The 18,715-nt window shown below is 47.4% G+C and overlaps 1 protein-coding gene across 1 annotated transcript; it reads right to left on the reverse strand.

Moving 5' to 3' along the window:
* Positions 1 to 13,350: 13,350 nt before the first annotated feature.
* Positions 13,351 to 14,616, reverse strand: LOC135375886 (uncharacterized). Its single transcript, XM_064608520.1, has one exon. The coding sequence runs from the start codon at positions 14,614 to 14,616 to the stop codon at positions 13,351 to 13,353; it is 1,266 nt and encodes a 421-aa protein (XP_064464590.1).
* Between the last annotated feature and the right edge of the window lie 4,099 nt (positions 14,617 to 18,715).

An 18,715-nucleotide genomic window follows, 5' to 3' on the forward strand; every position in this document is an offset into this window, starting at 1 on the left:
AACACACAGAACAGGCTTGTGCAGTAAAGAAGCAATGCAATGCTCTGTTTCAGTAGTTTTCTCACACACATTCCTTATGTGTAGATACAATATGTGGCACACAGATAAGGTGGAAGTGATACATGACCTACTTACCATGACATACTTAGATACATGACCGAGTAATAGCACTGAGACAAGGAAACTTTTAGTGCACACAATGGTGGGATGTCCTTCAGAAGGGGAAGTACACCCACTGTCCCCTACAACACTTCGAATGTTCCAGTTCCTGTAAGTGAGGAATGCAGGACAGTTGCTTAGTAATCGCTGCTAGCTTGAAATAGTGTAAATCACCTTCGTGGGGCCAAAGCAGCTTCCCAATGTCTTGATGTGCACATCTTGCATGGTGACTTTGATGCTCATGAATATGTGAAGCGACGTTATGATCCAAATATCCATGACATGCCAGAGTATCATGAGCCATTTTACCGGAAACAGGTTGCCATTATCATTGCTTGTCCATGTGCGCACACATGTACATGTTCACGATACTGTGCCACCATTACTGTAGCACCAGACGTTGCTTCACCAGTGCTGCTGTATGTACCTCTCTCCTGGGACCTGAGAAAGGAGAAGCAGAAATTATAATTATACCTGTTCAGGCTAATATTGTTAGGAAAAGTGCAAAAAAGCATCTACATATTTAAGAGCTACAAAATGTGATCAACAATGTTGACAGCATAGCTTGCCCCCAGCTATAGCCCTTCTAATAGGAAATATGTTGTCAACCAATGGACAGCATACATACGTGTTATGACGGTGTGCTGCAAAGCAAATGTGGCCCTCTTGCAATGTGCCATGTGTCAAAACGATGATTCATAGGTAGATGAGTCTTTCTCATGACTTCACCTATTTCTGCTAACCTGCGACGAGCATGCTGATCGTCATCCCTTGCTGGTCAAGGTACTCAGTTGCTGGAGTCAACTTCATTAGTATAGAAGGAGTATAGAATGGAGTTTCTGGCACGTAATAACTTTACATTGCAACTTGAATACACAGCACTCACAGACACAGCCCGGCTTTTAAAGAGGAACAACAATATGCTACCATGTATGCAGGATATGGTGTGGCTCCATGGTTGGGAAAAACGCTGAATGTGATCACACAGAAGTCCAGACAGACACAGAGTGTCTCAAAACAGGAACTCCTAAGTTGTTGCTGATTTCAGCTGCTGTGACTGTTTTGTCTTCCCGGTGCCCAAGCTGAGACTTCTCCAAACTCATGTAATTTCTCAACCAGCTTCTCTGAGAAACTGCATAGTTTTACATACAACCGCGGATTATAGGGTTTAGCAGTCCCATATTTGTCGTTCACATGTTTACATTGTGTGCAAGCCATAGTGCAAGTTCGTGCGGACACTTACCCGCAACTTTGGTCCTTTGTTGCTATCCTCTCCTGTTTGTTGTCGTCGAACGAGGCAGGTGCCGCATCCCTTTCGAGCAACTTTTACAGTCCAAATCGGCCGTCAGGTAAACGACCTCGTAACATTCTGATGCAAAGTGCTTCGAGCACACACGACAGTTGCCTTGATAAGTTCAGAGCACTCAACCACTGGTTTCGTACCACTCAATCACGCACAATATCAACTGGGAACCTGGCACGAAACATCTTTCTGAGTAGCGTACCTGTTCGTACTGCGAGAAGCACGGCAGTCCTACAATTCACGCACGCTGCATCTCTCACAAAGTGACAACTTAGATGAGTGAAGTGACAACTGACTAGCCGGAGTAAAAAGATGATCAAATTAAGACGCGGAGAAAGGTGCCCGTACGTACACGACCCTCGATTTCGCTTTCAGCCTGACGAGTGACGAGTTGTGATTGCTGGCGATTGCGAAACTGCGAGCCAGCAAACAAGCCAAGAGGAGCCAAAGCGAAATCTGAGCGTGACGTCAGCTGTTGAAGCGGACGATCGGACGGCAAACCAAAAAGCAGATTTCGCAGTAAATACAGGGTATTCGCCCAAACTATTTTCGAAGTACATTCAGTAGGCATCGACCTTTGTGCCTGCGAGTTTTTGTTGTAATCTGTGGCAGTGAGTTTCCTCCGGAGCTGACCTTTAACCCAGGTGCCGCCTGCGCTGTCTGGATTTATTCCTGTGTTTTCCTGAGACCCTTCCAGACATGTGAAAGTGCAGTTCCTTTAGAAGTCGGCCCAGGATGCACATTTTCCGCAGTCGTTAGCCGTGACCTTTTCCAGCTCTGTGAGGCCGACAACGGCAAGCCCTTTCACAATCACAACCACCACTAGCCGCTCGCTTCAGTCGTACATGTACGCACACATTTGTCTGCAAGCGATGAAACGCTGCAGTGGGAACCAAGCTCTACAGCGTACGCTGCATGGACAACATAAAATATGCAGAATTCACAAACCTATACGCAGCGTTACCGGAATTTAGGACCACACGGACGAACAAGAATCGTCCGAGTGGCGGTCGACGCTGACGCTCATGCGTTCAACTTCATTGCATTAGAAACAAATACAAAGTTTTAGCACACCAGAAGGTCTAAGCTGCAACACTTCGGAGAACTCGGCAAGTGAATCTCCGAATTGCCTCGAAGTGGCTATGACGTTGTAGACTTTTGATTTCACGGCATTTTTATCGTACTATCTAACTAGAATATAGCTGTTCTGCAAAGGCAAACGCTAGTGTGTATCTTTTACATCCGAAAAGAAGTCGCATGCTGTAGGTATTATAATGGCGTCGCATTTTCCACACGTTTGGCAGTACGCCAAGCAGTACAAACCTTTTCTTTTCTTTTTTTTTTCCTGCACCTAAGGTTCCCGCAAACGTTCGATGATACCTGAGGACATCAGGCACAGGGGGCATCCCAGCAAGAAAAAAAAAAATCACTGGGGATAGCTTGAGTCAGACCACGTCACTGTCTCAATGGTCGTCGTCGTTGGATACCGCTAGGGAGCCCGGGAGACGACTACTTAGATTGTTGCCGCTTCCGCCACACCAGCAAACTTGCATAGCTGGCACAGGTGAGGGGTGGCTGTCACGAGAACCCAAGCTGCGCTTGTAGACATCGTCGAAGTAACATTTGTCAACCGTCAACCGTCAACTATGACGGTATCAAACGAGTATGTATGCGGTGTGGCGGAGAGGGCCGCTTCAAAAAAGACTGCGTGGTCCCAGTGTGTGCTCGCTGTGGTGACTTTGGGCACGAGAGGTGTGATGCTTCGTGTAAGCGCTGTGGCGGGGATCATGCTTTGTCCGAATGTTTGGCCACAACTTGGGCGTCCCGTGTTTCTGGTAGCGGTGTGCTATCAATTGCTCCCGATGGAGCGCCTCCCGTGCAGGCGCTCGCGAACGAGAGTGACACGGCTGAGGTGGGAGTGCGTTCAGTGGGAGTGCCTCACGATACCGTTAGTGTGGCGGAAGAGCCCCTCGCTGTTAGTGCTGGCAGCGATAATGGTAGTGGAGACGTAGTTAGTGGTGACAGAGCAGATACCGATGACACCGTCTCTGCTGTTAGCGCCGTTACAAGTTCTGCTTGTGCTGTTAGTGTTGCAGCCGTAGCAGTCAGTGGCGGTGCTCTTGATGCAACAGATGCTTCTCCAGTTGAGCGCACGGGTGCTGTCGTTGGTGGCGTTGTGGCAGGGTGTAATTCCCAGATTACCGAGGCTATCGGTGAGGACGATGACAGTGTTGCGTCCTCAGACTCCGAGCGCTTGGTAATTGATGAGGACCCCATGATAGTGCACGTGGGTGATAGGGATTTTCCGGCCTCTGTCGCTAAACGTATGCGTGTGGCCTCGGACGGCTCCGAAGTGCATGATGACTCTCAAATGGACGATGAGTACTAGTGTTCAACTCGCTGCATTTCCATCCCTTTTAATATCTCTGTTCAGTCTTGCAACCTTAAACGTCCGGGGGTTTAGCAGGGAGGCCAAGCAGGTGGAGGTTGTCGATTGGGCAAAGTTGGCGGGTGCGGACATTATCCTTCTTCAAGAGACTGGTTGTCTTTCCGGGCGTGCAATCAAGTCCCTTGAAGATTCACATGGGCTGAGAGCTTTTCTCAGTCCTGGCTCGCCACACAGAGCAGGCGTGGGTATTCTAGTGTTGCCGTCATTCCGGGGTACCGTCCGGTGGTTCGACACAGACACCGAAGGTAAGGTTGTGGCGGTGGAGTTAGAGTACGGCAGTTGTGCTTTTCGGATTGTTAATGTTTACGCCCCTACCCGTCGTAGTGAGCGCTCCGATTTCTTTCGCACAATTGATCCTTTTTTCTATGGTAACCAAAATCTACTCTTTGCGGGCGACTTCAACTGCACGATAGACCGACAGCACGGCAGACAAGCGAATAGAGAACTTGAGCGCTTAGTAAATTCTGTTGGTTTCATTGATGCTTGATCGCACGTCAACGTGAATGTCTATGAATTCACCTGGGTTGATTCCCGGGGTCGCCACAGCCGATTGGACAGATTTTACGTCTCGCCAGGGCTGTCGGGTTTCATCACCCGCTGTATGACGCGACCTGCTGGGGATCTCACGGATCATGTTGGTGTTCTATTATCTTTATCTGGCCTGTTAAATTTTCGCTCTGGCTCCAGTTTTTGGCGCCTGAACGTGTCTTTGCTCAACGACCCCGAAATTAAGAACAACGTAAAAAATTGGCTTGTGGATGTTTGTTCCGCGCCCGATGTCGGGCCTAGTCACTGGGAGGCTCTAAAGCTGGATGCAGCACACCGTTTTCGGCATTGGGGCAGACAGCGCGCGCGTGAACACCGGCAGTGTAGAGATGCACTCAGGCAGGTGTTAGCTGTGCTTCGCCACCCTGACTCACGCAGTCCTGAATCTGCGTCCGATATCGAGGACGTGCGGAGGCGCCTAGCCTCTCTGCGAATGCAGTCCGGGCGCAAATTTGTTGCGCAACGCAATGTGGTGAGCTGGTGCCGGGAGGTATATTGCTCCCGTGTGTTACTCAAGCGCTATGTGGCAGAAAATCCGGACTTCGGAATTACTGAGCTGCGGTCAGCTGACGGCTCAATTCTGACTGATCCCGGTGACATTCAGGAAGCAATGCGTGAGCATTGCGCGGCCCTTTAACAGGAGTCACCTCACGACGAGCCTATTGTCAGCCGAGAGTGCCCACTGCCGGCGAAACAAATGGAGCACGTTGACTCAGGGCCGCTCACGCAAAATGAAGTTTTTACGTCTGTCTCCTCAATGACGAGCGGAAAGTGCCCTGGTATTGATGGCCGCCCAGTTGAGTTTTACAAGCGCTTCTGGAGTGTGATTGGTTCTTGCATGACTCGGGTTTTTAAAATCTGCTTATCCCAGGGGTTGCTATGCCCCAGCATGCAGAATGGTGTTGTTGTTCTTCTGTGCAAAGACAAGTCTCGAAAACTGGACCCAGATGCTTATCGTCCGATTACTTTACTGACGAGCGATTATAAGATCTTAGCTAAAACTCTTCTATTGCGCGTTTCACGTCTGTCGGAGAAGGTGTTACATCCTTGCCAAGCATGTTCCGTCCCCGGCAGGTCCTCAGACCTTCATAGAATCGCTCTTCGTGATGCCATCCACTGGATTAACAGTGGTCATGCCCCCGCTGTGCTGGCGTCATTCGATCAGTCCAAGGCATTCGATGGCGTGCGACACGCATACCTGTTCTCTCGGCTGAGGGCATATGGGTTCGCCGTTGCTGGGGTCAGGTATGTGGAAACGTTGTATAGGGGCGCTAGAAGCGTTGTCTCTGTCGCTAGCGGACTGTCGTCCCCCTTTGATGTAACTTGTGGGGTCCGTCAAGGATGTCCCCTCTCTCCCGCCTTGTACACCATTGCCATCAACCCTCTACTCGTTGGTACTCGTGGTGCCCGACGAGTACCTTGCACTTCAGTCGCGCGTTTATTTCGAGGCATTGCACACTCCCGAACAACCAGCGTGCGCGTTAGTTCAGTACTCCCTGGGATGTGCTACCAGGTGGTTCGTTGAGAGCCCTAGGTTTCAGCCTAGGTCCGAAGTCCTGCCTCATCACTACAGTGCCTGTGTTGACGTTGTACGGCATTTGCGTCTCCAGCTTCCGGATTCTGACATCCAGTTATAGGTTGTCAGCGATTTTTATACAGCTATCCGGGAGTTGGAGCCTGGTCCCCCAGTTCATTCGGTGCCGACGAAGCTCTCTTGGCGTCCAATCACCGCGGGCTGGCTAGACGCCCGCCGCACCAGTCTTCAATGGAAATTGGCCCACACTGTACTTCCTCTTCGTGAGCGACTACACCGTTTTCACGTATCTCGCTCTGACGGTTGCCCGTCCTGCGGTATGTGTGAAAGAGCAGAGCGCTGTTTCAGCAGTTGTCGTGTTCCTCTTTTGCTATGGCGTAGAGTCACCCAGATATTTGAGCTGTCGACTGTCGCCTGGGCCACTGTACAGTTCCTGAAACCGTTGTCTGTTCCGCGCGTTCAGCGTAAACAATTGGCTTTATTAATTACCGAGATCAACTTTCAAATATGGATCCGTCGCTGCCGGCTGGCTTTCGGTGGCCCAGACTTCGGAGACGCAGCTATATTTCAGGCTGTCAGGGCACGGCTTCGGAGCCACATTGTCCGTGAGCAAGCACTGTATGGTCTTGTGGAGTGCTCTCGCCGCTGGCTCACGTCTACTCGTCTTTTCCGCCACGTTCAGGGTGAGTGGCAAATCATGTTCTAGCCAGCTCGCTAGGACCGTACTGCTCTCCGCAGCGGCTCTCCCGTGCTTGGATTGTTAGCTTGGTATGGTCAGTACGAAAAGCAAACTCCCCTAGAGAGTGGTGTTATCTAGCTTGTAGGACTGTAACGTAAAGTTAGTGTCTGTCCAAAGGGGACTACCTCCATAGGTATCTCTCCTGCTTGATGACAATACACACGTTTCTTGCTATAGTTCTCTAAATAGTCTCCCAAACACGTTATCAAATCATTCTGTTCTGTGTATTATAACCTTCGTCATGTGCTGTTGTTGGTGGCAATGTGGCAGAGTGTAACTTCCAGATTAACGAAGCTGTCGGTGACGAGGATGAGTGTGTTGCCTCTTCAGACTCCGAGCGCTTGTTGATCGATGAGGACCCTAATACAGTGCACGTGGGTGATAGGGATATTCGCGCTTCTGTCGCTAAATGACGTTGACGACGACGAGTCCTAATGTTAAATTCGCTATATTTTCTTTCTTTTTAATGTCTATGTCCAGTCTTGCAAGCTTAAACATCCGGGGGTTTAGCAGGGAGGCCAAGCAGGTGGAGGTTGTCGATTGGGCAAAGTTGGCTGGTGTGGAGAATCTTCTTCTTCAAGAGACTGGTTGCCTTTCCGGACGCGTGATCAAGTCCCTTGAAGATTCACATGGGCTCAGAGCTTTCTTCAGTCTTGACTCGCCACACAGGGCAGGCGCGGGTATTCTAGTGTTCTCGTCGTTCCGGGGTACCGTACGATTGTTCGACACAGACACCGAAGGTTGGGTGACGGCTCAATTCTGACTGATCCCGGTAAGATTCAGGAAGTAATGCCCTTTATCAGGAATCACCTCACGACGAGGCTGTTGTCAGCCGAGAGTGTCCACTGCACGCGAAACAAAAGGAGCATATTGACTGAGAGCCGCTCTCGCAAAATGAAGTTTTTGCGTCTGTCTCCTCAATGACGAGCGGAAAGTGCATTGATGACCCGGCATTGATGACCTCCCAGTTGAGTTCTACAGGCGCTTCGTGAGCGTAATTGGTTCTTGCATGTCTCGGGTTTTTAACATCTACTTAACCCAGGTGTTGCTATCCCCTAGTATGCAGAAGGTTGCTGTTGTTCTGTGCAAACACAAGCTTTGGAAACTGGACCCAGATACTTATAGTTTACAGACCAGCGATTATAAAATACTAGTTAAAACTCTTCTGTTACGCGTTTCAGCTCTGTTGGAGAAATGTGTTACATCCTTGCCAAGCATGTTCTGTCCCCGGCATGTCCGCAGACCTTCATAGAGTCGCTCTTCCCGATGGCATCCACTGGATTAATAATGGTCATGCCCACGCTGTGCTGACGTCATTCGATCAGTCCAAGGCGTTTGATCGTGTGCGACACAAATACCTATTCTCTCTGCTGAGGGTATACGGGCTCGACATTGCTTTAGTCAGGTATGTGGAAACGTTGTAATACGGGCGCTAGAAGAGTTGTCTCGCTCGATGGCGGCTTGTCGTCCCCCTTTGATGTAACTTGTGGGGTCTGTCAAGGATGACCGCTCTCTCCCGCCTTGTACGCCGTCGCCATCAACCCTCTACTCGAGCGACCGCGCTGGCTTCCTGTTATATTGGCACTGCCCAATGAATGCCCTCCACCTGTTTTTGCGTTCGCAAGTGTTCCATAAGGCCTGTTTTGAAGGCGTTTGACGATTACGGAGCTGTTGCAGGAGCAAGGCTGTATAGATCAAAAAGTGCAGCACTGTTTTTGCACCTCCAGCCTTCCTGCAGAGCTCCTTTCCTTGTTCCAGTGAGGCGATACGTCAAAACTCTTCGTGTGATTTCGATTGCACAGGCATATCTAGCGTAAATTGGCCACGTGTGTTTTATCGTTGCAGAGCTGTCTTGCGGCAGCTTAAGGTCGTTGATTTGCCCATCAGTTTTCGCGCTCACCTGCTAGTGGCCTTGTAACTAGAGTCGCTTGTGGTTGCTAGGACTCGTTGCCACGCCGCCACCACTAATCCGTACTGCCGTCACTATAGGCACGCGTCCCGTTTTCTCTGGGGCGGTTCGGTAGAGTGGGTCGCGAGTTTCCGCTTGCACCGTCCACGTGACCAGGGGGTTTAGCCTTGCCGGTAGTGCTCGACAAGTGCCTTGCACTTCAATCGCGTTTATTTCGAGGCATTGCCTGATGTTGATGACTGCCTGATGATTTCCTGATGTTCATGATTGATGAGGAAGTCCTGCCTCACCAATACAGTGACTTCGCTGATGTTGTAAGACATTTACGACTCAGGATTCCTGACGCTAAGATCAAGTTATGGGCTGTCAGCGATTTTTATATGGCTATAAGGGAGTTGCAGTCTGGTCCCGCAGTCCATTCGGTGCCGAAGAAGCTGTCTTAGCGTCGAACCACTTCGGGCTGGCTAGATGCCAGCCGCGCCAGTGTTCAGTGGAAGCTGGCCCACGGTGTTCTTCCTCTTCGCGAGCGATTGCGCCGTTTTCATATTTCTAGTTACTCATGGTTGTGTGAAAACGCCGAGCACTCATTTAGGCGTTGTCACGTTCCTCTTTTGCCACGGTGCACGTTAACGCAAGTAGTTCTTCTCTCGACTGTCCCCTGGGCCACTATGCGGTTCCTAGAACGGTTGCCGGTTCCGTGCACTCAGCGTAAAGAATTGGTTTTGTTAATTAAGAAGATAAACTTTCAAATTAGGATCCGTCATTGCCGGCTGGCTTTTGGGAGTAGAGGCTTCGGAGACGCCGCTATATTTCAGGCTGTTAGGGCAAGTTTTCGTAGACTCATTGTCCGTGAAGAAGCACTCTACGGTCGTGTGGAGTTCTCTGGCCACTGACTGATGTCTACTCTTTTTTTTTTTTTTCGAGTTAAGGCGGAGATTTCCCCTGAGGCGACGTTTTTACGTCGTTTTTTTCCCACCACATACAGGGTGAGTGGGAAATCATGTTCTAGTCAGCTCGCTAAGACTGTGCTGCCCTCCAGAGGGATCGCCCCATGTTCGAATTGTTCGCTTGGTTCGGTCAGTACGAAAGCAAACTCTCCGAGAGAGTGTTGCTATCTAGCTTGTAGGATTGTAATGACGTTAGTGCCTGTCCAAACGAGACTACCTCCATAGGCTACCTCCAGGTGGTTGTTCTTCCATATGTGCACACTACTCCTCTCCCCTCTACTACCCCTCTCGTGCTGCCGGTATATGTGCTCTGCAAAGGAAAGTAGAACGGAGGCCATTCCACATCAAGTGATCCAGAGGTGCCGCTCGACCCCCCCCCCCCCCCCATAGAATTTTATGCGAATTTTTGTAGTGGTTACTTATGGCTCCGAAAGCAACAGAACATTGGTCTTTTCTAACGAAATTAAAATTTATGGGGTTCAGAGCCCCTCAAAGATGCAGTGCTTGGCGAAAACCTATGTCGTTTTAAGCAAGCATTACGGCCCAGGCACGGAGCACGTTAAACAGCGTCTTATTTGATAGGGGGAGTTCATTTTACTGTATGTAAGCAGTTTTCACCATGGCACTCGACGTGCGCGACGCTTGTGGCGTGCACAAAATTTGCAAAGTTTGTGCAAGTTTACCAATTTTTTTGCAATATAAAATTCTGGAATGTATTCTTCAAAATTTTTTGTCGCATAGCCCCATGTTTTGCCTTCAATACAACGAAAAGAAAATCCAACCCCGCTGGTGCACCGTAAGCCGCAGTAAAAAAACCAGGAAGTTGTAAAAATTCGACAAAATGCACATTTTTGACCTAAAAATCCGGTGTGAGGAGGTCGTGACAGAAGCGTGATCAAGGTGTCATTCGATGCACCGTCTTCCTAGCAAGATGTAGCAAAAAAATCTCAGACCGTACCAGGTACTTTTTGTTAAACTCAAATAATATATATTTTTTAATTGAGGGTAACTTCGCAAACGTGTATGCGCGCTGCGGCGCAGCGTACGAGTGTACAACTGAGCGGGTCATTCACAAAACACTAGACGGAAAGAAAACACAAGGCAACCGCGTTATTGAACAGAAAATTACAGTTGAAGACACGTGTTTGCCTCCTTCGAGACCCGACGGTTGTGCAGTGAGCGCCCATAAATCTGGCCATCTTGCGCTCTAACGAAACTTGTAGCCAGCTCGCGGTGGTGGTAAGTAAGAGATAAGTAAAGACATGGAGATAGGGGTCCATTCATGTTTCATGGTACCATATGGTTAATTTTTGGCCGTGTCGCATCCGGCATCCGTCAGTCGAGTCGTTGACATGAGTAGAGCAGTCACGTGTTTGCAACCGTTCTTTGCTCTTCAATAATGCGACTGCCTAGTGTTTTCTTTCCGTCTAGTGTTTTGTGGGTGACCCGCTCACTTGTACATTCGGTACACTGGGCTGCAGCGCGCATGGACGTTTGCGAAGTTCCCTTCAATTAAAAAAATATTTCAGTTTAACAAAAAGTACCTCTGAGATTTTTTTGCCACGTTTCATTAAGAAGACGGTGCATGGAATGACACCTTGATCACGCTTCTATACCGACCTCCTCACGCCGAACTTTTTTGTAAAAAATGCGCATTTTGTCGAATTTTTACAACTTCTCGATTTTTTACTGCATCTTACATTCCACCGGCGGGGTTGGAGTTTTTTGTGTTGAAACTATAACATCAAGGTTATATGGCAAAAAATTCTGAGGAAGTAATTCAAAAGCTTTATATTGCAAAAAAAATGCAAATTTCGTGCACGCCACAAGCGCTGAGCCCGTCGATCGCGATGGTGAAAATTGCTTACATGGGGTAAAATGAACTCTCCCATATCAAATAAGAGCATTTTAACGTGCTCCGTGCCTACCGTGGGCTGTAGTACCTGCATAAAATGATACTGGTTTTCGCCAAGCACTGCGTCTTTGAGGGGTTCTGCACCCTATAAATTTCAATTTCGTTAGAAAAGACCAATGCCCTGTTGCTTTCGAGGTCATAAGGAACCACAAAAAATTCTTTTTTTTTTTTTTGTGACAGCATAGTATGTTTCAGTTGCACAAAACAGAAATATGTTTTACATAAAGAAGAAGGAAAGACCACTGCAAGGTGCCATAATAGGCAAAAATGCTTCCAGGGAATGGAAGCGCTCATACCAATGCCAGAGGAGTGCTGTTGGGGGTGCGCACTCCACAGCTATTGGCCCAGCTCTGTGCTAAAGAAGGATTTATACCTCACTCAGTAATGCAAACCATTGAACAGTCATATAATAATCATCAGACACAAGAAAATATGCAACATTAAACAGAAACTAAATATATGACAAAAAAACATAAACACGAAAAGCATTGTGCATTCGTTACTTCTTCCAAAATTTTTGCTGCACTTTGCTATACACTGTTAGAAAAAAAAGGTATGAATGAGGTCTACTAAAGGGTCAACATACCCTTTTTAGACCTCCCTTACTAGGTTTATACCCTTGGAAGGTATTAAAAAGGTACGGCATGCCCAGTTATACCTCTCTCCGAGCAGTACGGTATGAAAAAGGTACAGTCAGGGTCCGATGCACCTTTTTTATACCCTTTGATCTAGCTCCATACCTTACAAGGGTATGGATAAGGTATAAACTATCTACTTATACCTCCGGCTACTAAAGTTCATTTTCCAGCTGTCAATGTTAATGTTGTCTGTGCAGTTCTCTGTATATTCTACTTGCGAAGTGTATATCCGTGATTTACATGACAAGTCTGTCTATTCGGAATTTACAACGTCAGTCAACCATAGTGTGTGCACTCAGGACGCTTGTGGACACGTCGGCGACTTTAGCCGGTTGACTTTTTACTTCAACGACAACTCAGGCACAAGGTGAAAAAAGGAAGAAGATAAAAGCTCATGCGCGCACACAAAATAATATAAATTAATTAAAAGAGAAAACCACCGAACAGTACGCTTCGAACCCGAGATTCCGCACAAAATATAACGTTTGACACGACGCGTTACCAAGGAGATCAGTTTAATACTGAACTGCTACCTGCTACTGGAGTAAATACGAATTAAGAGGGTGAAATGACAAAGCGAAGTCATCCTTCCTGAAACTCGTTTCCTCTGTGCTGAAAATTCGTCGCCCTGCAAGCACCACGTCTCCACTGTTACCTACGGAAGAGTATACTCTACAACGGCCAGCGAAGCCAGATGTGATGTCTTATCGGCATCGACAAGGCCACGCAGGATCAACCTGTAAGCGATTTTTCAGGTCAGATGGGCGTTTGACCACGTGAGCGATGGCGTCAACTGGTCGGTTCCACAAATCCCGCAGGTGTCAATCCGCTTTTGTTGATCGCGGTTGCTCGTTGTTGTTGGTCGTGTATTTCGATGTACGTTAGTGTGGAACTTTTTTTTAGGTGTGTACGTGTACATCATACTCCCCTGTCCCCCCCCCCCCTCCCCCATGTTGCTCAACAACTTGCTGCGTAATTCACACTCCAGTAGGACCCTTCGGTGAGAATTGAAAGTGATGGTCTCGCCTACCGTCTCCTCAAAGCCGCTCGGAGGTAACTGTTAGGCATTAAGACACTGTCAGACAGTACATATTTATTTACATCACCCTTTGATTAGTGCCCCGAAGTCAAGGGGGGGGGGGTGTTATTTTATGCATGTACCGAACACCACCCAAACGCCGAAAACACAGAAGAACACTTTGTGATACAGTTCATTGTTCATCATACACGGACCGGTCTCTGCCAGTGAACATGCAGTGCGCTGGGTTGATATATACTTTGTTGCAGACTTTATGCAAATACAACGAGTCGGGGAAATCTTCCTTGCATTTGAAGTTGTCCAGGAAAATACTATCGTCGGTGTATTCCACATGAAAGGCGTGGAAATGCTCATCAAAGCACACAGTTCTTAGTAAAGTGCACAGCAGATAATGCTTGTTCTCACACAAAATGATCATTTCAATCTCTGCAAATACAGGCAGGTCATCGTCGAACACAGTCACAGGAAGAACAGTGCCCACGTTATATGTCTGCCTGGACACTGTCAGTGACTGCACTGTGCTTATGTCCGCGCATGTCACGTTGCGTTCAGCGAGCTCTGCCTGGAGTTCCTGTGGCAACCTCTCCACAGCCACTTGAACACAGCCATTGGTTGTAGTGTGTTCCTTACAGGCATAAAGGTGATATGTTTGATGCATTTGATGACGAATGCTGAGCGTGCGACAGATATTGATGAAGTTCTGCGTTTTTCTTGCTAGGCGCTTGAAAAACTGGTGTTTAGCTTCAAACCTGATTGATGAGAGACGCGTCAGTGGACCATACAAAAGAAAAAGCCTAGGATAGTGTATCATGTAATGCATTTTTGGCGTAACGCGCACATCGGGGAACACTTGTCTGAATAGGCTGTAGAAGTCGCTTATGTGGACCTGCAGGAATGGCAGCACGTCAACCGTCACTCTGGGTGCTTCAACTATGTCCACTATTGTTCTAAGCAGAAGGTACACTTCGTATGCTTTGCTGCTCTCTGGAATGAGGTCACCAACTAGAAGTGAAAACATGTGGAAGAGGCACCCGACTTCTGAGGCTGACCCTTTTATCGAGTACTTGCCAAATATCACTTGTCGTGTGAGGGGTGCCGGCTTGGACTTTTTCTCATTACCTTGAAAAGGGAAGGAGCGCAATCTCTCGTTCAGTAGTTTCAATGTAAAGAAGCCATCAGTTATTAAGGTCTTAATAACGTGTTTCAACACAAGAGGGATTACGCCTTCATGCATGTCGTGCATGGTGTCAGGTGGCAGTGACTTGGTTGCGTCAAAAGAAGGCAGCTGTGCCATGCAGCTTGAAGAAGTGATGCCGTATGTACTTGAGAGACTGGTGTCGCATTCAATCAGGCGTACCTGACGAGCATGTGCAGATGCTGTTCGCAGTGTAAAATCATTTTCTTCCCACTTCTCATTAATGTCCGACTTGTCCGCCATGCAAAATCTGCATATCAAGCCACTCGAAAAACACTGGCGAAATCCGCCAATTTGGTGAGCCGACAGGTTATCACCTGTGACACACACCACTGATCCCAGGACAGTCCTTCCATTAACAAGGACACCTTCAGCTTCCAACTTCCCAAGGTCTTTCAGTAAGGGCTGCAGTACTTCCTTCAGGCCATGATCGGGACGGCGCTACTTTTCACTAGGAGTACCAGATGCTTATCCGTCACCTTTGATCGCTCGTGAACAGACTTTGTCAGAAGTGTCATATAGCCAGCCAAGATCTTGTGTTTCCCTCTTCTGCTTCCTATGGAGTTGCATACTTCAAACTCGTCGAAGTATAGATGAATTGCAATCTTTGGGTCAGCTGTATTCCTCCCAAACACTGGATGCTCTTTGAAAAGCTGTCCATCACCGATATCTCTTAGGAGGTGTGGCTCGTCTCTGGAATCACTTTCATAGACAACCACATGTGTTGCAGAAAGAAACTGAATTACCTCAAGGATAGGGATGTATTCATAACTTGCTCCTTCAGATACTTGTGCAATCGGTGAAAGCTTCACAGAACATGGTTCCACATATCCAAAGTTTCTTTTCCAGTGGCTTTCGCGCTCGTGCCTGCTTGAAATGATGTTCAGCGACTTCTCATCTATATGAGCAATTCGATTCTTGAACATCTTGAGGTATTCGATTAGGTCCTGTGATATGTCATTCAGTGTACATTCCGGGATCTGTCGGCCTTCTTTCCATTTAAGGAGAAGAAACGACACCTGATCAACTGCATTGCACACACCTTGGTCACTGTCGTTGTCGGTTTGGTCGGCAACTTCAGTGTTCACATCACAACTGGTGCTTGTTCCAGTGACATTTTCCGGTGGAGAGCTTTCCTGCTGGCCTTGGTCAGGTGATGGACTCATGTCTGTGCGACTATCTAAGAAGTGCTTGTGGTCTCTTCTTGCATGTTTGCTGAATAACCAGTAGGACTTGAAGCTTGCTGTACATGCGTCAAGGTTGCAATTCCACCCTTCTTCGCTGATGTGCTGGGAGCCAAAATGGCGGAAGAGGTACTTAATAGATGTGACTCTCCATTTACATTTCGTACAGGCATATACGGCAACCTGTGGAAACAAAATAGTGGTATTGTCAGGTATAAATGCAGAAACACGTGTACATAATATGGGGCATCCTCAAACACAAATTGAGTTTCATAAACCGTACAAAGTGAGCGCCAGCGCAATGTTTTTGTTACCCTCGTCATATAATTTTCTTCGCACTGACAGTCGCATTATGGCACCGAAGTAACGACCAAGCAGTTGCATGCCATAGTGCGACTCCCTTGGGGCATTGTTCCTGCACGGCAGCTCCAACGCTAAAGTACACGTGGACGCAAGAACGAAGAGGCCATATGTCCGGTTCCAGAATATTTTAAATAACGATGCCATATTCCCAACGTAGTGCGCCCGAACAGCAAATGGCTATGCACGGCACAGTCCCACGCGCGCGTCAGCGGAACCCAACAGTAAAATCCGCAGATTACCAACCAAGATGTGCCTAAGCGCACACTAAAATCACAGGGCCGCAAGAAAAAGCAGTTGTCGATATACTTACGTTGTCGTTGGAAGACATAGATGCATGTCAAAGTAAAAACATAGTGACGTCACCAGTCAGATCCTTTGATAGAAGTGCTACCTTCGGGCACACCATCTCGCCATGAACAGAATGCAACAGACCTTGGCAAGCCGAAAACACGTGGAATGCCCCGTTACACGCTGTTCCGCTAACCGCACAATGACCACGGGGATTTGCCATCCCCGGTCAGCGACCCGTTGTCCCAAACAAGGTCATTGTAAGTTCCAAGGCTGTGTGCAGTCCCTTGTAGTCAAACGGAAATGGGGGAAACGAAAAGAAGGAAGAAATGCCATCGAAAGAAATATCTCCAAGAAAAGAAGACGACTTCCACAGCGGCCAAAAGTCCGCCTGGCTTTTTGTATTCTTATTTGTTGTGCAACTGTGTGCATTAATTGTACAATTAATTGTACAACGGCAAGCCCTTTCACCATCACCACCACCACAATTAATTGTGTAGCTTTATGACTATGGGGACTACAGGGGAGCTTTCAATTGAACAGTTGTAGCTGGCGGTACGAGGCCAGTAATTACGTTGGCCAGAATTATGCCCAGCTTCTTTCTTTTTTGTCAGTAATTCACTGACCAATTTATGTTGACTTTGGTTGATTACGCTCTATTGGTCGGCTTCAACTCGAAATACAACACTCTGTGCTGGGACAGAATACTCTAAGTCAGTGCAATCACAGTTCGTGCTTTCAAAGGCGACGGAAGAACTTTTGGGTTCAGTGGCGGGTAGAGTGTTTATTTTTTATGAAAGTCTGTCCATGGGTCATTGTAATCAGTATGTACTATGCCTGAAGATTCCAGACGGCACTTGCTAACATCACTTTAGTGTTTTGACAGTGCAGACCAGAGCTGGGGAGTGGGCTGACCAATCCCAGTTCATTCCATAACGAGGGGATAACGAGGGGTGGGAAAATTGTTCCAACTCCATTCCTTTCAATTCCTCGGAATGGCGGCATGAAGCTCATTTCCGTACCTTCATGCCTGCGAAACAGTGTCATTTCAACCCCATTCAGGGAGTAAAAATGCTTCACATTTTGTTTATTGCGCAGATGTTGTTCGCTCGAACGCTATTCGGTCGAATCTGTCCTGCTTCATCCGGAACACTCATTCTACGTATCGTTTACAAGAAAGGAGCCGGGGTGTCCTTTTCTTTGTGAACATTCGTCATTAGACATATCAAAAGTGATAGTCCAGTTTTCGTACATGGTTGGTGCTGTGGACGTTTTAGGGCAAGTGGTTAGTATCCGCGTGGTGCAAAACCAACAAACTAGATTGCGTTACTTAACTTTTTAATAAGCGGGTGTTGGGAGATACTGAGCTTTGTGGTTCCTCGTCACGGAACTGCGCCTAGAATTTGATAAAAATCCCGAAGCGCGTGAATGCACTGTGCGGCTTATTTATAGGCAGTGGCGGAAGAAAGGTGCAGTACGACAGGGCAGTGACAGAGCTTTGTTTTCGATCTGTTTCGATATTGAAAAGGTGTGCACGCAACACTGCTCGACCTTCTTTTTTTCTTTCTCCTCGCTTACAAAGAATTACTATTGCTCTTTAAAACAGTGGTCTCCGTGACAAGGCTTTACACGGAAACAAGTGTTATCCATTTCTTTTTTATTACTTTTTTTTTCTTAGAGTGGTTTCCAGTTACAAGGCGCTGGATGATTTATAGGTCCCTTCACGTAACAGGCAGGTATTTCTTGACACATGGCTACTTTTATATACTCTGTTTAGAGGTTCTTCAGTCGAATGTGCGAAAAAAAAAAGGAAAATGCCCACATTTATTAGCCCAAAATATAGTTGCAAGCTTGTTGCAATTACCTTGCAGCATTTACGAATGTAGCCTAACTGATCTCAGTTATCTCGCGTCGGAAACACCCAAAGCGTTAATATAAACGTAAAAAGTGATTGAAATTTAGTATCAAGTACCGAGTATTATTTTTATTATTTCCACTTCGATTCACATAAATTCGCAGGCATCTCCACGCTTTTTTCGAGTTTTTGCGGGTCAGGTGAGCTTCTGTCCGCGCCCCAAATTGCACAGGCTTTCGCTATGGCTGAAAGTAAGTTAGCTTAAAGTCCCGCGTTGATCGAACGCCCCTGCGTCGAAGACGTTTGATCGAAGATCATTTGATCAAATGCCGTTTGACTGACGCCCTTTGTTGCAAAGACGTTTAGTCGAAAGGAATGCAAAGCTAAAACCTGTCGCCCAGAGCTTTATCTTTATAATTTTAACATTGACCACGTTTTGACGAAAGAAAGAAAGCGTGTTGATAACGAAACCGCCTGGCTTAATGCTTGCATTGATTACATTACCCATAACCTCAGAGCCCACAGAGAATGCAAGACGTACCAATAAGAGCTGGAAATAATTCCATCAAACTACAACCACCGCTTCAACCAAATGGCTTTCTATCAAATGTTTCGGAGTTGTCCTGCGGGTCAGTTAGAATTTCGGTACTTC

The sequence above is a fragment of the Ornithodoros turicata genome, unplaced genomic scaffold (genome assembly GCF_037126465.1).
Source record: "Ornithodoros turicata isolate Travis unplaced genomic scaffold, ASM3712646v1 ctg00000952.1, whole genome shotgun sequence".
NCBI classification, from domain to species: domain Eukaryota; kingdom Metazoa; phylum Arthropoda; class Arachnida; order Ixodida; family Argasidae; genus Ornithodoros; species Ornithodoros turicata.